The sequence below is a fragment of the Capra hircus genome, chromosome 29 (genome assembly GCF_001704415.2).
Source record: "Capra hircus breed San Clemente chromosome 29, ASM170441v1, whole genome shotgun sequence".
In the NCBI taxonomy this organism is placed as follows: domain Eukaryota; kingdom Metazoa; phylum Chordata; class Mammalia; order Artiodactyla; family Bovidae; genus Capra; species Capra hircus.
Genome location: NC_030836.1, coordinates 50,736,540 through 50,759,036, shown reverse-complemented (window position 1 = coordinate 50,759,036; position 22,497 = coordinate 50,736,540). Strand labels below are relative to the sequence as shown.

The 22,497-nt window shown below is 55.7% G+C and overlaps 1 protein-coding gene across 1 annotated transcript; it reads right to left on the bottom strand.

Moving 5' to 3' along the window:
- On the bottom strand, window positions 10,056–21,961 carry IFITM10 (interferon induced transmembrane protein 10). Its single transcript, XM_018042774.1, has 3 exons — window positions 21,917–21,961; window positions 21,039–21,491; window positions 10,056–10,665 (listed from the first exon to the last, which is right to left on the bottom strand). The coding sequence occupies exons 1-3, from the start codon at window positions 21,959–21,961 to the stop codon at window positions 10,516–10,518; spliced, it is 648 nt and encodes a 215-aa protein (XP_017898263.1). The 3' UTR covers window positions 10,056–10,515.

Here is a 22,497-nt window from a genome sequence, read left to right as displayed (position 1 = left end):
CACCCATGCGTGCCTTGACTTGTCAAGTGTATCGATGCCTTTCTTGTGTTCCAGGGTTTCTGAGCTATACAGCACTCTGTGGTTTTAAGATGTGCAGACTAATGATTTCACTTACACACATTAAGAAACGATGGCCACAAACGTTTGCTCAGCATCTATCATCTCATGTGGATAGAGAACAAATAGAAAAGACTTTTCCCTTGCAATGAGAGCTCAGCATTCACTTCTCCGCTTTTGTATATGAAGTAAAGAGCACTGTACTTTGTGTCCCTAGGGCTTAGCTCTTTGACAACTGGAAGTGTGTGCCTTGTGATTGCCTGCATCCAACGCCCCCTTCCCCTCCTTCCAGGAGCCAATGTCCGATCTCATTTTTCTACAAGTTTCCTTGTTTGTTTTTAAACTATAGTTCAAGGGCTTCCCTGGTGGCTCAGGGTAGAGAATAAGCTTGCCAGCGCAGGAGAGGCGGGTTCAGTCCCTGATCGGGGAATATGCCACATGCCATGGGGCAACTATGCCCACGCACCCAGATACTGAGCCCACGTGCCCTAGAGTGACCCGCAGCAGAAGAAGCCTCCTCACCAGGAAGCCCGCACACCGCAGCTGGAGAGTAGCCCCTGCTGGTCGCAGCTAAAGAAACGCCTGCGCAGCAGCGAAGGCCAGCACAGCCGAAAACAGATAAATAAGGCAACTGAAAAAAAGTGCAATTGACTCACAGCACTATGCTAATTCCTGGTACACAGCATAGCGGTTTGACATCACCGTACACTTTATGAAAAGAAATTTACAACCCACTCCAGTACTCTTGCCTGGAAAATCCCATGGACGGAGGAGCCTGGTAGGCTGCTGTCCACGGGGTCGCACAGAGTTGGACACGACTGAGTGACTTAGCAGCAGAGACATGCAGTCACAAGCATAAGGTAGATGGATCCTGAACTACATATCATGTGTGATTCATAAATGAGATTGTGCTTACATAAAGAAACGATCCTCTCAAGTGTAGAATTAATAGACTTTCAGATACGCAGATGACACCACCCTTTACTGCAGAAAGCGAAGAGGAGCTAAAGAGCCTCTTGATGGAAGTGAAAGAGGAGAGTGAAAAAGTTGGCTTAAAGGTCACCATTCAGAAAATGAAGATCATGGCATCTGGTCCCATCACTTCATGGGAAATAGATGGGGAAACAGTGGAAACAGTGTCAGACTTTATTTTTTTGGGCTACAAGATCACTGCAGATGGTGACTGCAGCCATGAAATTAAAAGACGCTTACTCCTTGGAAGGAAAGTTATGACCAACCTAGATAGTATATTCAAAAGCAGGGACATTACTTTGCCAACAAAGGTCCATCTAGTCAAGGCTATGGTTTTTCCAGTGGTCATGTATGGATATGAAAGTTAGACTGTGAAGAAGGCTGAGCGCTGAAGAATTGATGCTTTTGAACTGTGGTGTTGGAGAAGACTCTTGAGAGTCCCTTGGACTGCAAGGAGATCCAACCAGTCCATTCTGAGGGAGATCAGCCCTGGGTGTTCTTTGGAAGGAATGATGCTAAAGCTGAAACTCCAGTATTTTGGCCACCTCAAGTGAAGAGTTAACTCATTGGAAAAGACTTTGATGCTGGGAGGGATTGGGGGCAGGAGGAGAAGGGGACAACCGAGGATGAGATGGCTGGATGGCATTACCGACTCAATGGACATGAGTTTGGGTGAACTCCGGGAGATGGTGATGGACAGGGAGGCCTGGGGTGCTGCGATTCCTGGGGTCGCAAAGAGTCGGACACGACTGAGCGACTGAGCTGAACTGAACTGAACTGACACAGTATCCTTTCTGTGTTGGTGCTTGTGTTTAAGACTGTAAATCTCATCAGCTTTTGCACAGTTAATGTCTCTATTAGACTCTTTAGAAAAGTATCTTTTATGGTTCATAAAATGTAAAGACTGCACCTGCTATTATGCTAGCTTTCATTCTTACGTAGTTTCACAGGAAACTTGCTTTAATGAATTTATTTTGAGAAGTTTTAAATCAAATTCTATGTCAGGATTTTACATTAATGTCCAATAGGTGGTTAGCTTTGTTCAGTGTTAAAATAGGTATTATGGTAACTTCCTCATCAGTTAAATTACTAATTTAAAGTATAACATGTTTTTCATTAAGGGAAACTTTCTTACAGAGAAGTTTGGCTGAGCGTAGGCCACTGTTAAGGCCCGTTGCTGTGCAGAATGCTGTGCTTTCATGAATCATGATGTTGTGATAGGAAAAAAAGAAAAGATACTTACAAAGCTATTATATGATTGTTGACCATGTTCCCCACACTGTACATTTCAGCCCCGTGACATTCAGTCGGTAGCTCGAAGCTTGCGCCTCTCGAGCTCTTTCACCGATCTCTCTCCTTCCCACCCTCACGTGGCAACCACGCGTGTGCTCTCTGTGTCTGTGGCTCTTTCTGTTTGTTACGCTTGCTCATTTGTTTCAGATTTCACATGTAAGTGAAATCACACAGCACCCGTCTCTCTCTCTCTGACGCCCTCGAGGCCCATCCGTACTGCCACAGACGGCACGATTTTATTCTCTACTATGGCCGAGCACGCTTCCATTATGCATAACCCCGCGCCGTTTTCCAGAGGCTGCACCGACCTACATTCCCGCTAACAGAGCACAAGGGTTCCCTTTTCTCCACGTCCTCACCAACACTTGTTGCTTGTAGACTTTTGACGATGGCCATTCTGACAGGTGTGAAGTGGTGTCTCACTGTGGTTTCAATTTGCCTTTCTCTTTAATAATGAAGAGTGCTGGGTACCATTTCGTGCCTGCTGCCTACCTGTATGTCTTCTTCGGGACAGAGATTTCTATTCAAGTCTTCTGCCCATCTTTTGATTGGATTATTTGGGAGGTGTGTATTTTGGATATTCATCCCTTGTCAGTCACATCATGTGTAAATATTTTCTTCCCAGTGTGTAGGGTCATTTCTTTCTTTTGCCAACGGTTTCCTCTCTTGTGCAAAAGCCTCTAAGTTTAATTAGGTCCCATTCGTTTATTTTTGCTTTTGATTCTCTTGCCTGAGAAGACAGCACCCCAAAACTATTGCTGCAATTTATGTCCGAGTGTTCTGCTCACGACTTCCCTGGTGGCTCAGACGGTAAAGCGTCTGCCTACAATGCAGGAGACCTGGGTTCGATGCCTGGGTCGAACTGGTTCTGCTTACGTTTTCTTGTAGACGTTTTATGACTTCTGGCCTTCCGCTTAGGTCTTTAGTCCTTTCTGAATTAATTTTTGTGTGTGGCGTGAAAAAGTGCTCTAACTGGATTCTTTCACGCGCGGCTGTCCGGTTTCCCCAGCACCGCTCGCTGGAGAGGCCTGTCTCCTCTCCGGCGCGTGTTCTCGCCTCCTTTGCCGTGCTGACTGACACGGAAGTGCAGGTTCATTTGTGTTCTGCTGCACTGGCCTGTGTTTCTGGTTTTGTGCCGGGACCACACTGTCTTGGTGACTGTAGATTTGTAGCTTAGTTTGAAGTCAGCGACCAGGAGTCCTCCAGCTCTGTTCCTCTGTCTCAAGATTGTTTTGGTTATTCAGCATCCTTTGTGTTTCAAATTTTTAAATTATTTGCCCTAGTTCTGTGGGAAAATTCCATTAACATTTCGCTAGGGATTGCACTGTATCTATTGATTGCCTTGGGTAGCATGGAAATATCAACAGTATTAAAATGTGCAATTCACGCGCGTGGTGCATTTTTTCATCTGTTTGTGCCGTCCTGAACCTCTGTCGTCAGCACCGTAAAGTTTTCTGAGGGCAAGTCTCTCGCCTCCTTAGGTATGTCTGTTCTCAGGCATTTTATTCTTTTGGATGCTATAGTAAATCAGATTGTTTTCTTAATTTCTTTTCCTGATCTTTCATTGTTAGTGTAGAACAGAAGATTTCTGTGTCTTAATTTTCAATCTTGCAAATGTGCTGAATTCATTGATGGGCTCTAGCAGTGTTCTGGACGCTTCCTTAGGGTTTTCTGTGCGTAACATCATGTCATCTGCAGACGGTCACAGTTTCACCTCTTTCTTCCCAGTCTGGGCTCTTTTTCTTTCTTTTCCTTGTATAATTGCTGTCTGTGTCTAATACTTTCAATGCCACGTTGAGTAAAAGGGGTAAGAATAGGCATACTGGTCTTGTTCCTGATCTTAAGGGAACGCTTTCAGCTTTTCACCGCAGCTATGACGTTAGCTGTGGTCTTGCCACATACGACCTTTATTACGTTGAGCTATGGACCCTCTACATTCACTCTGTGGCGAGGTTTTTTTTTAAGTATATATATCATAAATACATATTGAACTTTGTTAAAAGCCTTTCCTGCATCGATTGAGGTGATCATAAGATTTTTATCCTTCATTTTGTTAATGTCGTCTGTCACAGCGATCGATTTGAGGATCCATGGGAATTCTCCAGGCAAGAACACAGGAGTGGGTAGTCTATCCCTTCTCCAGCGGATAATTCTGACCCAGAAACCGAATCAGGGTCTCCTGCATTGCAGGTGGAGCCTTTACCCGCTGGCCTCACAGGGAGGCCCACTGTGGCACGGCACGCGGACTGCTTTGGAGACGCTGAAGCTCCTGGCACCCTTGGCGCAGGTCCTACTTGCTCCTGGCGTACCATGCTTTCCAGGTATTGTTGACGTCCGTCTGCTTATCTTTTTCTCGAGGGTTTTTTGCTTATATTTTGTTGAGGGTTTTTTTTTTTTTTTGTATATATGTTCATGAGTGATACTGGCCTGTAATTTTCTCTTTTTTGTGTGTGATCTCTTTGTCTGATTTTGGTATCAGGATGATAGTGACCTCAGAGTATAAGTTTGGGAGTGTTACTTCCTTTGCTATTTTTTGGAGTAGTTTCAAGAGGATGGGTGTTATCTCATCTCTAAATGTTTGAAAGAATTTGACTGTGAAGCCATCTGTGTGTTCACTCACTCAGTCGTGTCTGACTCTTCGCGACCCCATGGACTGCAGCCCACCAGGCTCCTCTGTCCATGGGATTTTACGGACAAGAATACTGGAGTGGGTGGCCATTTACTTCTGGTCCTGGACTTTCTGTTTTGGGGGCATATATATATGTATTATTGCTTCCTGACCTGCATATATGTTTCTCAAGAGGCAGGTCAGGTGGTCTGGTATTCCCATCTCTTTCAGAATTTTCCACAGTTTATTGTGATCCACACAGTCAAAGGCTTTGACATAGTCAATAAAGCAGAAATAAATGTTTTTCTGGAACTCTCTTGCTTTTTTGATGATCCAGCGGATGTTGGCAATTTGAGCTCTGGTTCCTCTGCCTTTTCTAAAACCAGCTTAAACATCTGGAAGTTCACGGTTCATGTAGTGCTGAAGGCTGGCTTGGAGAATTTTGAGCATTACTTTGCAAGCATGTGAGATGAGTGCAATTGTGCGGTAGTTTGAGCATTCCATTGTGTGGTAGTTTGAGCAGTTAGAACTGGACATGGAACAACAGACTGGTTCCAAATAGGAAAAGGAGTACATCAAGGCTGTATATTATCACCCTGCTTATTTAACTTATATGCAGAGGACATCATGAGAAATGCTGGGCTGGAAGAAGCACAAGCTGGAATCAGGATTGCTGGGAGAAATATCAATAACCTCAGATACACAGATGACACCACCCTTATGGCAGAAAGTGAAGAGGAACTAAAAAACCTCTTGATGGAAGTGAAAGAGGAGAGTGAAAAAGTTGGCTTAAAGCTCAACATTCAGAAAACGAAGATCATGGCATCTGGTCCCATTACTTCATGGGAAATAGATGGGGAAACAGTGGAAACAGTGTCAGACTTTATTTTCTGGGGCTCCAGAATCACTGCAGATGGTGATTGCAGCCATAAAATTAAAAGATGCTTACTCTTTGGAAGGAAAGTTATGACTGACCTAGATAGCATATTCAAAAGCAGAGACATTACTTTGCCGACTAAGGTCCGTCTAGTCAAGGCTATGGTTTTTCCAGTGGTCATGTATGGATGTGAGAGTTGGACTGTGAAGAAGGCTGAGCGCCGAAGAATTGAAGCTTTTGAACTGTGGTGTTGGAGAAGACTCTTGAGAGTCCCTTGGACTGCAAGGAGATCCAACCAGTCCATTCTGAAGGAGTTCAGCCCTGGGTGTTCTTTGGAAGGAATGATGCTAAAGCTGAAGCTCCAGTACTTTGGCCACCTCATGCAAAGAGTTGACTCATTGGAAAAGACCCTGATGCTGGGAGGGATTGGGGGCAGGAGGAGAAGGGGACGATAGAGGATGAGATGGCTGGATGGCATCACTGACTCGATGGATGTGAGTCTGAGTGAACTCCGGGAGATGGTGATGGACAGGGAGGCCTGGCATGCTGCGGTTCATGGGGCTGCAAAGAGTCGGACATGACTGAGCAACTGAACTGAACTGATCTGTATAACTTGGCTGTGCTGGGTCCTTTTGCGGCATGAGAGACCCTCCACCCTCGCTGCAGCGTGTGGGGTCCAGTTCCCTGACCGGGGACCAGACCTGCGCTGGGCGCAGAGTCCCAGCTGCTGGGCTGCCAGGGCTGCTGGCAGTTTTCGATCGTGGGTTTCATCCGGCGCTTGTGACTGGCCGTTCAGATTTTCTCTTTCTTCCTGGCTCCGCCCTGAGAGATTAGACCTTTCTAACAATTTGTCCATTTCCTCTAAGTTATCGGAACAGAGTTCCTCATAGCGGTCTCTTGTGCTGTTTCGTATTTCTGTGGTGTTGGCTATAACTTTTCCTTTTTCACTTCCTGTTTTATTGACTTGCCCCCCCTCCTGTGATGTGTGAGATCTACCAGTGTTTGCGCTTTGATGGTCTTGAATTTGTGGGCTAATTGATTCCATCTCCTTTCCCCTAGCCCCTCTGTCTGTCCTCCCAGGTGACGTCTTTCTGTCCTGGAAACCAGTCCCGAGACTCCCCTTTGGGGTCCCAGCCCCAGCAGGTGGAATTGAGAGGGAGGGGTGTGGCTCAGAAGAGCCCCCCACACCTGACCTCTCTGCCTTCCGGTCCTCAGGTCAGGTGCAGAAGAGCGAGTCTCACGAGCCTGGGGTTTGCAGTGGTCTGGGACTCGCCCCCCAACCCAGCCCGGTCACCCCGTCTGAACTGGTCTTCGCTATTCTGTAGGAGGAGGGGTCCTTGGGTGACAACAGGAGCTCTGCACCCCTGTGAGGAGCTGAGAGCCCGCGATTCAGGGAGAACATTCTGCGGGTTTCCAATGTCTGCAGAGTCAAGCGGGAGTGGACTGTGGGTTTGGAAGTGGGTGGGGGCCCTGCAGGACTCTGAGGGGCTGTGGTCACGGCAAGAGAGGCCAAGCCTGGCCTTGCGGCACCTCTACCCCAACACACACGTGCCTGCAAGCAGGTGTGCACACACATGCAAAGTGCGCACACACTCAAATGCACGCGCGCAGCCGGACTCGCCCTTTAGACCTGCCCCCCCATTTGGCTACTTGGTCCTGATCCTTTCAAACGGGAGACTGCAGGCTGGGGGGTCGTGAGAGCAGTGGCCAGGCCGCCCAGGGCAGTGCAGGGGGGCGGGGACGGGGAGGAAGGTCACCCGTTGCCCCCAAAGCTGCAGGAGTATGGGCGCCGCGTCCAGGAGGGACAGGAAGAGAGCGAGCCAGGGCAGTTTGTCCATATGTAATTCCCGAGTGCTTCCTGCAAATGGCTCGCGCGTGCCAGGCACTGCGGAAACCAAAGGCGGGGAAGGGGTAGTGCAGCGGGGAGGGCGGTGGGCCGGAAGGTCGAGGAAGACCCCAGGCCTCGAGCAAGAGCTGGAAGCCGGAAACCGAGGCGGAGCCAGTGCCGCCCGCTGCCTGCGCCGGTGGGGGTCTGCCTGACCCGCGTGGTCCCTGCCTGGGCTCCGCCCTCCCCTGAGCCCGAGGGGCAAGGCTGGCACCTCTGGGCTGCCTGCCTGCTCCCTGCTGCTCAGGACCGGACACGAGCTCCCGGGAGCCGAGGGCGCCTCCGCTGGCTGTGGGGCGACAGGAGCCCGAGGCCTGCCCCGAGCGGGCACGGCCCAGGGAGAAGCTGGCCGCGGCGGCATGAACACGATGCCCTCCTCCCGGGACCTGTCCCGGCGGGCAGTCAGCCACCGGCATCCACGGCGTGAGGCCAGTGAGCCAAGGGAGTGCTCCCCCTGCACCTTCCCCACCCCCGCCCGGCAGGACATGGCCCTGGCGCACGGCTCGTCCAGGCTGACCTGTGACCCACGGCGCACAGCCGCAGCGCCCCCGTCATAACTCCTCCCGGGACCCCTGGGCTGCGGTGGGCGCCCTCCTGGGCCTGACCCTGGAAGTGTTGGGAGCGCCTGTAACTGACCTTCAGGGCCAGGCATCCAGGTGCTGTGTCCCCCAGCCCCACCGCCAACCGCAGCCCTGGCTGCAGCCCTCCGTGGAGACCTCCTGAAGGCTGGCCGCTCCCTTCCAGCCCTCCCCTTCCGCCCCCACACCTTGGGGTCAGGGGTCAGCACCTCCATGTCCCTGCGTCCCCTCTCCTTCCCTGCCCCCCAGCGCTCCTGTTCTCCCTCACGGCTAGAGTCCAGCTCACTCACCCATCTCTGCCTCCGTCCACCCAGGCCTCAACCCTTGGCCTGAAGCTTCCAGACCCAGGCCTGGTCTCCACTCCGAGTCCTGGGCCATGTCCTGGGGGTGCAGCCAACACCCAGGCCCTTTATACTCCCACCTGGGAAGCGCTTCTCCAGGCCGAGGGGTCATAGCACTCCGAGCCTCTACTCCCGTGAGCCGCTACTCCCGTGAGCCCCGCACCCCACCTTGACTGCTCTCTCCCCTGAACGAGGACCCATGGGATTCTAGCCTCCGGCCTCCTCCCAACCGAACACCAACCGCATCCCACTCCAACCCCACTGCATGGATGCCCCTCCTGGCCCGCCACCTGGTCTTCCCCTCCCACCCCTGGGCAGCGGGGCACAGCTGAGCCACGGCTGATACCCTTGGACCGTCAACCACCAAAGCCAGCCAGGCACACACCTCCCTGGAGACCAGCAGCTGTCCCAATGACCCGCTTCCCCAGCAGACACCACGGCGGGGGGGCCCTTCTCTGAGCAAGGCCTGAGGGGAAGCCCCTGCTCCCAGGCCCGCACCCACACGCCTCCCAGCATCATCGCCCTGGTGAGGGGCACGGTCTGTCTGTCTGGATGTGACCCTCGCTGCCCGCCCCGCCCCTTCTGTCTGTCCCCTCCCCGCCCCCCAGGTGCCGGACCTGACCCTCTGCGCGCCCCCTCACCAGCCCTCTCCCCTCCGTCCACGCCTGCTTCTGGGAGGGGTGACCACACCCCTCCTCCACAGCACCCCTCCTCCACAGCGCCCCTCCCAGCACACCCACCCCTCCTGGCTCCTTCCTCCCTGAAGTCCCGGGAGGCTTCAAGCCCCTTCAGGCGCTGTCCTCCCCGGCCCCCGGGGGTGCTCATCTCAAACTGTCCCCATCCTCAGTCTCCCAATCCCAACGCTCAGCCGCCCCGCCCGCCCCACTGTCCATGCAGGAGACACGGGCTCCCTTCCTGGCTCCCCCCGGCTCGCCTCCAGCCTGTCCCCAAACTCTCCCCCTCGCCCCCCCCAAGACCCTCCCAGTGCCCCCTTCTCAGCCCACACTCCCAAGTGCCCACTTCCTGCCACAGCCTACGCCCAGCCAAGCCAGCCCTGACCCTCAGCGCCACCTCTGAGCCCTGCGCGCGCCAGGCCCGCCTGGAGGCCTCGTGCGCGGCTCCCGGTGCCCGAGAGGGACTGGGCGCGGCAGTCACCGCCCCGTGCTCCCTCCTGCTGGTGGGCTTTGCCAGATCTCATTCTCTGCCAGGCGGGCAGCCATGCCCGCCCCCTTCCTTCCTCTCCAAGGAGGCAGCCACCAAAAGCCCCCTCAGTCCCATCCTGCAGAGCAGGCAGAAGACCCCCGGGGTTACGGGGCGGACGCTCCCTGGAAAAGTCAGCTGGGTGCGGCACTCGGGACCCCCAGGCAGTGCCTGAATGGGGTTCCCAAAGCCTCTGAATCCCACCTGCCTGGGGGAGGGGGCGGGGGGCGGCCAGGAGACGGGGCACAGCTGGGCGAGTATTTTATTGGAGGTTCACAGATACAAGAGCTCAGAGCAGGGTCACAGCTTGGAGGGGGCGGGTTCGTGGGGGAAGTGAGTCCCCAGATGCTGGCAGGCCCCTGCCCCATCCTGGGAAGCCCCCATACGAGCCCTTCTTGCAGGGTGTCAGGTCTGAGGGGCCCCGGGAGCCCGGGCGGGGGCACAGGCGGGGAAGGGGGGCAGCCACTCACAGCCGGGGAGCAGCAGCACAGAAGGAAACCCAGGGGCCCCAGAAACAGGCGGGGGCCAAGAGGCGGGGAGGCCGGGCCAGCACGAAGCTCGCTGCCCCCTTGACAGACGAAGCTTCCGACGGCCCCACGGCCTGGCTCACAGCTTCGGGGCGGGGGGGCGCCAAGGGTGGACGCCCGGCTCTGCCCTGGCCGTGTCTCAGGGCTGCGTGTCCCGCCAGTGTGCCCACTGGGGCCTCAGTAGTCGGTAAGCGGGTACCGCAGGAAGATGAAGACCAGGATGATGCAGGAGGCGGCCAGCGCGGAGCTTGTGATGTTGAACAGCCGTGCCGTCTTGGCGTCCTCCACCGCCCCGTTCAGGTCATTGAGGAGCTTCTTGTCCCGGACCTGAAGCCAGAAGCAGCAGTAAGACCAGCAGTCAGGGCTGAGAGTGGACACATGGGCCCGGCGGGAGGGCCTGAAGGCAGAGGGCCCAGGCGAGGGTAGCCCTGAGCCCGGGCCAGTTCCCGGTTCCTGAGCGCCGCGGGGGGCTACTGCCCGAGGATGTCCCAGGAGAGGGTAGCCCTGAGCCTGGGCCAGTTCCCGATTCCTGAGCGCCACGGGGGCTACTGCCCGATGACGTCCCAGGAGAGGGTAGCCCTGAGCCTGGGCCAGTTCCCGATTCCTGAGCGCCGCGGGGGCTACTGCCAGAGGATGTCCTTTCTGGCTGGAAACCTGCGCTGGACTTTGGGGGTGGGGCGGGGGAGGCTTAGGGGCATCAGATCTGAAACTTACTCTCAGTTTGCGAGACAAATAACCTGTATTTGACAGGTGGCACCAGTGGTGAAGGATGTGCCCACCAGTGCAGGAGACATCAAGAGACGTGGCCCAATCCCTGGGTAGGAAAGACCCCCTGGAGGAGGGCGTGGCATCCGCCTAGTATCCTTGCCTGGAGAACCCCATGAACAGAGGAGGACTGAACCCCTGGAGGGCTACGGTCCATGGGGTCGCAAAGAGTCGGACGTGCCTGGGTGAGTGAGCACACACACAGAAGGGACGCTCAGTGTGGTGAGCTGGTAACTGCTGGGGGTCTGGGGGAAGGGCACGCAGGGGTTTTTGTATCTCCTTTCTGGCAACTTTTCTGTAAATCTAAAACTATTTAGGGGCCTTCCCTGGCAGCTCAGTAGCTAGGGCTCTGCACTCCCAATGCAGAGGCCCAGCCTGGATCCCTCATCAGGGAGCAAGATCCCACAACTAAGAGTTCACACGCCGCAACGAAGACCCAGCACAGCCAAATAAACACGTAAATAAAATAAATATTAAAGACATAGAACGATTTAAAATAGCATGGATTGTTAATGCTGTTTTATGTACTTGAAAGTTGCTAAGAGGGTAAAAATTCAGTGTTCTTACTACCAAAAAAAAAACCCATACGGTAATTATGAGAGGTGATAGAGTGCTAACTAACCCTGCTGTAGAAATCACTTCACGCTACACATGTGTCCGATCATCAAGTAACCTGAAGCGTACTCACTGTCACAGGTCGGCTATATGCCAACAGCCCTGGGAAAATAAATGAAAGAGGAAGCCGGCCTCAGAGGAAGTTCTGTGACTGGGCGATGGGGCATCACAAGTGTCTGCTAACCTGACTGGCTCCACCTTGTTTAAAGCTAACTGGGATTCCCTGAGCACACACACTGTGGCAAGGGGCAGCCCCGGGTCTCCGAGACGGGATATTAAAGTGAACGGGGGGCCTCCCTGGTGGGCCAGAGAATCTGCCTTCCAACGCAGGGGACGTGGGTTCGATCTCTGGTCACAAAACTAAGACCACATGCCATGGGGCAACTCAGCTCACGCACTGCAACAAGAGAAGGCCCCGCACTGGAGCTAGAAAGCCTGCCTGATGCAGCAGAGACCCAGCACAGCCACACACGCGCCCAAGTGACAGGGGGGCCTGGGGTCCAGGAAGCCCTGGGGAGCCAGTGGGCAGCAGTGGGCCTGCTTCCAAGACCCTCTGGCTGGGAAGAAGCGTCCCTGGGGAGGCGCCCGTGGCCTCATCCAGGCCGGGTGTTAGGGGTCCCCTTTCCTCCCACCTTCTTGCACAGAGCCCAGAGAGGGGCAGGTGTGAGCACACTGCAAACAGAGGCTGGGAGGAGGAAGAAAGGGAGCACAGAGAGAGACAGGAGAGGCAGGAAGAGAAAGTCTTTGCATCAGCAGATGGGTGGGTGGATGGGTGGGTGGATGGATGGATGGATGGATGGATGGGTGGGTGGATGGGTGGATGGATGGGTGGGTGGATGGATGGGTGGATGGATGGATGGATGGATGGATGGATGGATGGATGGATGGGTGGATGGATGGATGGGTGGATAGATAGATGGATGGTTGGGAGGGTGGGTGGGTGGGTGGATGGATGGATGGGTGGGTGGGTGGGTGGATGGATGGATGGATGGGTGGATAGATGGATGGATGGGTGGATGGGTGGGTGGGTGGATGGGTGGCTAGATGGATGGGTGGATAGATGGATGGGTGGGTGGGTGGATGGATGGGTGGGTGGATGAATGAGTGGGTGGATGGATGGGTGGGTGGATGGATGGATGGATGGTTGGGTGGGTGAATAGATGGAAGGATGGGTGAGTGGATAGACGGGTGGGTGGGCATATGGACAAAAGGCAGGGCCTGGGCTGACCGATAGATGGCACTGATGTCTGGATGCCTGGAGGGTGGAGGAGGGTTGGCGAGCTAACACAGGAGACATGGATAAGCAGGAAGGTGGGGGTGTGGAGGGGTGGATGGACTTCCTGCGGACACTCAGAAAGAACCCATGGAGCAGGGACGTCTGGATAAAGCCCAGGAGAGTGTGGAGACATGGTCACATGCTCACCTGCAGGGAAAACAGGTGTCTAAAGACAGAGCTTCCAGGTGTAGATGTGCTGAGGTCAGAGGGATAACCAGAGGTCAGTGTGGGGAGGGCAGAACCCACAGGCGAGGGTGGCGGAGGGCTTAAAATCAGAGAGGAGACTGCCAAGGAGCAATCTGTGCGGGGCTTCACAGGCACTTTTTAGCAGAAAAATGGCAGGCTCTGGCGTTTTCACTCTGATAATCCTGGATGCTGTGTGGATAACAGACTGCAGGGGCAGAGGCTGGAGAAAAGCAGAAAAGAGGCTCCCTTAACAGGTGGTCAGGGTGGGTCGTGTCAGGTCAATAGACCTGAAGGTGGTAAGAACTGACCGTCTTCTGGATCTATTTTGAAGACACAGCTGACAGTATTTACTGGGATCAGATGTGCAGTGTGATAAAAAAAGAAAGGGATTTGAGATGATTGCAAGGCTTTTTGATCTACTGAAATAAGGGGGGTGTAGGACACTCCAGGAGGAGGACGTTTGTGAGTGATTCAGTAGTCTGACTCTTCACGTGAAGCTATAAATGTCTTCTAGACATAGAGCCAGATATTTTGAGCAGGTAGGTTTTGTAGAGCCTAGTTCAGGGGTAGGTCTAGGGCAGAGATACAAATTGGAGGGGCATCACCATAAAGATGCTACTTAAAGCTCTGAGACTGGACGGGAGCACCAAGGGACTGAACGCCGATGACGGGACAAGGAGGACCGAGGACCACACCTGGGAGCACCCCGTTAGGAGATCCGGGGAGCAAGAGGCAGTGAGGAGGGGAGGCTGAGACGAGGAGGCGAGGCTGAGACGAGCAGGCGAGAAGAGCAGAGGGGACAGGACGTCCCTGGCGGTCCAGTGGTTAAGAATCTGCCTTCCAACGCAGGGAACTTGGGTTTGATCCCTGGCTGGGGAATTGAGATCCCACGTGCCGAGGGGCAACTAAGCCCGTGCTGCAACTAGAGGGGCCCGTGCTCTGCTATGAAGACCCAGAGAAGCCACCCCCCAAACAACAGGGCAGAAGAAAGGCGGAGAGAAGGGAAGGGTGGCGGTGGGCGGAAGGGGCTGGACGAAGGCGGAATCAGCACGGAGGAACGGAATGGATAAACGGACGTGTGGCATGGGGGGCAGAGAGGTCGCTGGGTGATGTTGGCTGGATAAGGGAAAGAGCGGGAAGGCCCTTTGGCGAGTGAACAGACTGATGGATGGGTGATTGGGTAAGTCAACTAGAGCAAGGAGATGAGAAAATGGGAGGGTGAGCAGGCAGATATCGGATGGGCAGCTCTTGGACGCGCGTGCGTATTACCGGGGTGGTAGACTGACAGTGTGTGACGGGAAGGGTGGGAAGATGGGTGGGTGGGTGCGCAGGCAAACTGACGCCAGCTGCAGAGCGGCCTGCCTGGATGGACGCAGTAAGCAATTGCAGAAAGGAGCAGAGGGAAGACAGGGGAGGCGAACACACAAACGGACGAATGAGCAACTTAAGTTCGAGGCGACTGAACAGGGAGCGCGAATAAACGAAAGGGAGAGACGGAAACGTAGTGACGGTTGGCAGACGAGTGGCCGGGGCGGTGCGTGGGTGGATCCAAGGTCGCGAGGAGGAGAGCGTCGAGAGGCAAGGACCGACGAATCCAGGTTCTGATGGATGAGTGACTAGCTGTGTTGATAGGAGGGGTGGCTAGATAGAGAGAAAGGGTGGGGAAGAGCGGAAAAGAAGGCTGCGCAGTTGCATGAGTGAATGAGGGCAGAAAGTGCAGTGAACTAGAGCGGAGGAGGTGAGTGAGTGAACAGTCAGGAGGTGATCACCAGCTGGGGCCTCCCTGCTCCAGTGGTTTAGACTCTGTGCTGCCAGCGCAGGGGCTCAGGTTCAGTCCCTGGTCCAGGAACTAGGATCCCGCACGCCACAGAGCACGGCCAAAACATGCTTTAAAAACAGAGATAAATGAAAGCAAAAGCAGACAGGCGGGGCCTGGTTAAACGTCAAAGCTTTTTGCACAGCTAAGGGAGACCAAAAGCAAGGTGGAAAGACAGCCCTCAGACTGGGAGAAAATAACAGCAAAAGAAACAACCGAGAAAGGCTTAGTTTCCAAAACATACAAGCGGCTCATACAACTCAATGGCCGAAAACAACCCCATCAAAAAGCGGGAAAAAGACCTAAACAGACACTCCTCCAAAGAAGGCATACAGACGGCTAGCAAACCCACGAAAAGATGCTCAGCATCGCTCATTATCAGAGAAATGCAAATCAAAACCACCATGAGATATCACCTCCCACCGGTCAGAATGGCCCTCATCAAAAAGTCTACAAACAATACATGCTGGAGAGGGTGTGGAGAAAAGGGGACGCTCTGGCACTGTTGGTGGGGATGGAAACTGATACAGCCACTGTGGGAGACAGTACGGAGATCCCTAAAAAACCAGGAATGGAACCACCACATGACCCAGTCATCCCACTCCTAGGCGTATACCCTGCGGGAATCGAAACTGAAAAAAACACACGCATCCCGCTGTTCGCTGCAGCGCTACTTACAGGAGCCAGAACAGGGAAGCAACCTAGATGTCCGTCGACACATGGACGGATAAAAACGTGGACATACACACTACGGAATATTACTCGGCCATAAAAAGGAACACGTCTGAGTCAGCTCTGATGAGGCGGATGAACCTAGAGCCTATTATACAGAGTGAAGTGAGTCTGAAAGAGAAAGGGAAATACCGTATTCTAATGCATGTATACGGAATCTAGAAAAACGGTTCTGAAGAATGTATTGTCAGGGCAGAAGTGGAGAAACAGACAGAGAGAACAGACTTATGGACATGGGGAGAGGGGAGGAGAGGGTGAGATGTATGGAGAGAGTAACACGGAAACTTACATTGCCATATGTAAACTAGATAGCCAGTGGGAATTCGCTGTCTGGCTCAGGAAACTCAAACAGGGGCTCTGTATCCACCTAGAGGGGTGGGATGGGAGGGAGACGGGAGGGAGGTTCAGAAGGGAGGGGATGTGTGTATACCTATGGCTGATTCGTGATGAAGTGAAGTTGCTCAGTCGTGTCTGACTCTTTGCGACCCCATGGACTGTAGCTTACCACGTTCCTCCGTCCATGGGCTTTTCCAGGCAAGAGCACTGGAGTGGGTTGCCATTTGAAGTCTGTAAATCAATTACCCTTCAATTAAAAATAAATTAATTTTTAAAAAAGGGCGAGGACTATAGAAAGAAGAGTGTAACAAGGCAAAGGGTCCAAGAAAGGAACTTGATGGTGACCTCAAGGAATTTACCTGGCGCCTCTGTGCCCCCCGTTTCCTCATCTGCAGTTAGCTGCACCAGTCTCATAGGGTTTGCTGGTGCTGCTAAGTCACTTCAGTCGTGTCCAACTCTGTGCATAGATTCTGTGCACAGCCCACGAGGCTGCCCCATCTCTGGTACTCTCCAGGCAAGAACACTGGAGTGGGTTGCCATTTTCTTTTCCAATGCATGAAAGTGAAAAATGAAAGTCAAGTCGCTCACTCGTGTCCGACTCTTAGCAACCCCATGGACTGCAGCCCGCCAGGCTCCTCCAGCCATGGGATTTTCCAGGCAAGAGTACTGGAGTGGGGTGCCATTGCCTTCTCCGATAGGGTTTTGCTACCTTTAAATAAAATATTACATTTAATTAAATAATGAGACATGCTTAGGACGGGGCCTAGAATATATAAGCTCAATAAATAACTGGGGCTGTTTGGTGGTTATTGGTATTTGCTGGCTTTTTGTTACTATTATTGCTATTAATGAGTAAGGGGCGGGGGAACTGATGAATCCAGGGAAGGAAAAAGATTAGATGGCGAGCTGGGTGGATGGACAGAGTAACAGAGTGATGGATGAGGCTGGTGGATAAACAGCGGGAGGAAAGGAAGAAAGAAAAGGAACATGAATTTAATAAGTCAGTGGATGAGTGAATCTAGGGATGGTTGGCAGTGTGGAAGAGAAATTCTGGAAGGAAGGAAGATGAGCACGTGAATTTGTAGAGAGAAAACGGACGGGTGAAGAGCTGAAAGGGTGGAAACGCGAGTGCGTGCACTGGTGGGTGGACAAGGGGAGCGAGGGTCTTTTCCTCGCAAACCTGTCCCTTCTAGGGCCTCCTTCCTCATGTGCAAACGGCGCCTCCGTTCTCTCAACAGAATAGATGAATATCCTTTGAGCTCCTGGGCAGCTCAGAAGTAAAGAATCTGCTTGCAATGCAGGACACACAGGTTCCATCCCTGGGTGGGGAAGATCCCCTGGAGAGGGAAATGGCGCCCCACTCCAGTATTCTTGCCTGGGAAACCCCGTGGACAGGGGAGCCTCGTGGGCTACAGTCCGTGGGGTCGCAGAGAATCGGATGCGACTGAGCAACTCAACAACAGCCGTCTTAGGCCCTTCTCTCTTTTCCCTCACCTCATGTCCAACCCACCAGGACAGCCTACTGACCTTGCCTTCAAAATACGGGACCTGCTTCCACTCCCTGCTCCCACCTTCTGAACCAAGACTTGACTGAGGCAATAGCCTTTGATCTGGCCCCCAGCTCCCCAACATCTTAGGTCCTTATGGGCTATCTCCCCCAGTAACAAGGGCAATCTTTTTTAAATACAAGCAACATAATATTGACTCTTTGTTTGAAATTCATCAAAGACTTCACTCAAAGCAAAACAAAATCATACTGGGGCAGACACAGTGTACATGGTCTGGCCCCGTACACCCCCTCTCTGGACCCAGCTCCAAGACTCACCCCATGCCAGCAACGCTGGTCCCTGAACCTGGTTTTGCCTCTGGGCTTTTGTAACACCCAGTCGGTTTTCCTGAAATATGCTTTCCCAGATGCATTTATGGCTACTGCGTGAATTCATTCAGGTTTAGACTCAAATATCATCTCATCAAAGAGGCCTTCCTTGCCCACTGTATGTGAACAGCAGCCCACATGTCCCTGGGCATGCAGCATTTACTCTCCACAGCTGACTTCACCGCCTGACTCGCGTAAGCGTAAGTTTTATTATTGTCTGACTCCTGACCAGGATGTAAGCCCTTCTAGACAGGGACCATGTGCTGCTTGTCACTTGCTAGGCACTAGACCATTACTCATTACTCGTGGGACCAGCGGGTGGAGAGTGACAGGACGCTGAAGCGTCTGAATGAATGGATGGCCGGTGACTGACTAGAGGAGTTTAATGAATGGATATGGTGGCTATTCACGAGTCAGGGAGGGGAGGGGCAGAAGAAGCCGACAGGTACGAGATGGGCAGACGAATCCACGCACAGATTCAGGGAAACTGGCAGATGAGGGTGTCAAGGAAAGACGATGACATGCATCCGTGAAGGTGTGTGGGCAACCAGACAGCGAGAGCTGGTGGATGGACAGCGTGGATGGCGGGGTTGGGGGAGGAGCTGAAGAAAGTGTGTTACACGGTGCGGGTGGAGGAGTTAATGGGAGGCTACGGAAGGTGTGGGGTGAGCAAGTGGGAAGGAGAAGGGAATAGGAGAAAGCGAAGCTGAGAGTGGGTGGTGCAGGGCCCGGAGTGCCAGGAGGAGGGGCCGGACTCCTCCCGACCAAGAAGCGGGGCTGGGGGTCATCGCAAGCCCCGTCTGGGCCACCCACACCCCCAGGCTCCCGTCTGTGGCCACGCCTGCCCAGACGGACCTGACTGCGCCTGAGGGGGGCTGTGGGGACAGATGGGGCTGTGGGGACACGGCAGGCCGTCCTGCCCCTGGCGCTCCAGGGAATGCTGTTTTGTTTGGCCGTAGTCTGCGAGGGGAGGAGGGGACAGGCTCAGTGACGCAGGGTCAGCGCCCAGAGGGATCCAGGAGTCCAGCCAAGGCCTCCTGACCCCAAGGCCGTGAGGTGCCCTTGCAAGTGCCCACGACTGGCTGCGAACAATGTCCAGAGCAGCAGGCCAGGAGACGTGCAGCCGGACGGACAGATGGCCGAACTCCCGGATGCGGGAGCCCAGGCCAGCAGGTCCGCCCTCCCCTCTGCCAGGGACAGAGGCGGCTTGCCTTGCTGGCTGCCCGTGTCCTCCCCCACCCATCGCCCAGTAAGCCCCATGCCTCTCTGCCCCGATAGCCCCCAGGGAGGACCTCGGGGAGCGCCCGGCTGGAGGCACAGAGGGGCTCCTACTGCCTCTCAGAAGCACCATCTCCTAACACCTCCGTCCCCAGCGCGGAGCCTTGCATTCAGTTCAGAAACCTGTGACCTACCTACAACCCTCGGCAGATGGGCCTGCCCGGGGCCAGTCGGCGCCCACAGGAGCCTCACAGCCACGCCCAGGTCCACAGGCTTCTGGCGGGACTGGCAGGAGGGCCCCGGAGGCAGAGATGAGGCTGGGGGGCTTCCCCCAGATTCCCTGGGACCCCTTTCCCTTGTTGCCTCTGCAGCACACATGCACACTCACGCACACACAGTTGTACACACGTGCATAGACACACTCATACACTCACACATCCACACACAATTACACACACATGCACACTCACACCCTCACACAGACGCACATGCATTCTCACGCCTGCACATCTCAAGCACACACATACGTGCTCACACCTATATGCAAGCACACACTCTTGCACACACACTCACGCCCTTGTGCACACTCACACGTGCCCACACGCATGCACACTCATTGGACACAGTTCCTGTCCGATAGAGCCCAGGGCTGGGTACACTAGCCTGGAGATGAACGCGTGAGCAGTGGGGGTGATGGAGGCCCTGAGGATGAGTCAGAAGGCGGGAAGGCCAGGTGGCCAGGCCGTGTGATGCTGGGACAGGGACGGGTGGGGGTGCTCCACGCTCAAAGCAGCAAGCAGAGCTGTCCCAGCTTCCGTCCCCCTGGGTGCCAGCCCCTCCTCTGCCTCCAGCCTGCCCGCCTCCACGTTCCCCCTCCCCACCCCTGCCTTGGGCAGCTGCAATCAGTGAAATTCGCCTGGCCCCGGACACTCAAATCTGGGCCCAGGAAAAGGGATGACCTGGCGAGACAAGACCCCAGCCCCTGGGGAGGTGGGAGGAGATGGGGAGGCCCGGGTCTCCCTCCACCCCTCTGTGGGTTGGGCTCCAGAAGCCCCAGGCTCTTGGGTCCTGACACACCCGCAGGGATCTCCGGACCCCAAGTGTGAGTCAACCACAGCTCCCTTCCCCCATCTTGGTCCATTTTTCTCCACTGCGCTCTCGAGGGTGGGGAGCAAGGGATGGGGGTATCTATCCTGTCTGCTCCTCTCCGGCAGCTCCCATCACAGCAGCGAGGGAGGGCCTTCTGAGAGTCGTGCACACCCAGAGTGCGGCGTCAGGCCTCCCTGCCCCGGCCTCCCCGCCTCACCCCCCAGGATGGGTCACGGGAAAGCATGTGAGGGAGCAGAGCAGTGGTGGGGGCAGCGACCCATCTGTCTGTCACAGGCCCCTCGAGTGCCTGCCTGGCATCAGGCTCCCTGCGCGGGGCTGAGACAAGGTCTCCAGCAGTGACGTCAGCCCTCTTCCTGTCGACAGGGGAAGGAGTCCAAGCTCTCTTCACCTCCACGCTGGCTCCATCCCAATGCCCAGGGGCAGCTGCACCCAGGCCCAATTCCCAGGTCTCTACACAGGGGACAGGACACTGAGGTCCCCACCCCAGAGGCCAGACTGGCCGTGCAGAGACCCTGGCCCCGAGGACGCTGACCCTGCCAGGACACCCTGGAAGGTTCCCCAGCTTAGCACACGATGGGTAGGCCTTCTGCTGTCCCGAGCTAGCCGGCCGACCTCTGCGTTGCCCTAGGTCCCCCAGGCTCTCCGCTAGACCTGCCGCACCCATGGGCTCCTCTGTGAGGGCGGCTCTCTGCTAGACCTGCCGCACCCACGCGCTCCTCTGTGAGGGGGGCTCTCCGGCCCCCGGCTCCTGCTCCGTCCTCCCGGCTCACCTTGAGGGAGTAGGCCAGGGCGATGAAGCCCAGGCAGCAGAAGTTGAGGTAGACAAAGTTGAAGATGGACCACAGGTAGTAGTCATTCACCTCCGCGGAGTCCGGGTAGACCTCGATGACGGTCGTGGGGTTCGTCATGGTCTTCTTCTCTGCCAGGTGCTTGCAGGCCGGGGGGGCGCCGGCAGCCCGCACGCTGTCTGTCTTGCTGCTCTTGGGCTCCATGGGGAACAGGGTGGGCGCCATGGGGGGCGAGGCCGAGGGCTCGGGGGCCGGGGCCGCTGGAGCCTGCAGAGCTGGGGGCTTGGACACGCAGGCGAAGCAGCCCTTGGGCGAACCTGCTGGGGGCCTCGGGATCCAGAAGGCCCCGTCCAGGGGGACTCGGGCTTCCTGGGCGCCGTCCGTGGTGCTGGCCGGGGCTCCCAGCGGGGCTGGGCACTGGGCGGGGCCCTGGGCCTGCAGGGAGGGGGAGACAAAGAATAAGCCGGGTCCTGATCACCCTATGGGCCCACCTTGGCCCCTACAGCCTCCCCCCTGCAGTCTCATGAACAGCTCCAGGGACACGGAAATCCCGCGGGGGCAGCCAGTTGCCGGCTCCCACCTGCCTTCCCCACTGCCCCCGCCCCTCATGCCAGAGCCCTCCGAGCAGCCTTGGCAGGGACAGCAGGGGCTTTCCGTCACTTCCCCACATGCACACAAACATTCACCCACTGACACACAACAGCAACACCCCCACACTCCCCCCAGCACCCCGACTGACAGGCTCTTTCAGTAAACAGAGCAAGCAGCGCCCCAGACCCTGCGCACACACAGGGCACGCACGCCCACAATGACACGGCCTCTGCCAGGCTTGGCAGGAGGAGCGGAGCTCTGCTCGGCACCTGCACGCTGGCACAAGCTGACGCTTGGGACACAAACGCCAGCATCACCGCCTGGCTCTCCAGACACCAGCACACCCCTTGCGCCCGGAGAGGCCGCCAGGTAAACAAGCCCGCACTGTGACCCTCGCACACACCGCGCCACAGGCCCCGACACAGTCGCGGAAGAATGAACCCGCCGCCCGCGGGGGCTCCGAACTCGCGCGCATCGCCCCTGCCCCCTGACCCGGCCTGGAGCAGCGCTGGGACCGCAAGCGCGCGCACTCGCCGGGTGCCAGGAGCAGACGCACAGCGACACTCTGCAAAACGAGCCGTCTCGGACCACGCGCCGTCGCCCCGCGCCGCCCCGGGGGTCCGGCAGTCGGGGCCCCGCGGAGCCCGCGCCCCGGCCCCCAGCCCGGCCCAGGTCTGCGGCAGCCGCCAGGAAGACGCGCGCTCACCTACTGGCGACTCCTCGGTGGCCGGGCCCGACCCTGCGCTCGCTGCGCGCGTCCTTCCGCCGTCCCGCCGGTGGCTGGCTGTCCCGCCGCTCCGCGTCCCGGCGGCCCGACCTCGGCGCGGGGAGCGCGCGGGGCGGCGCGGGG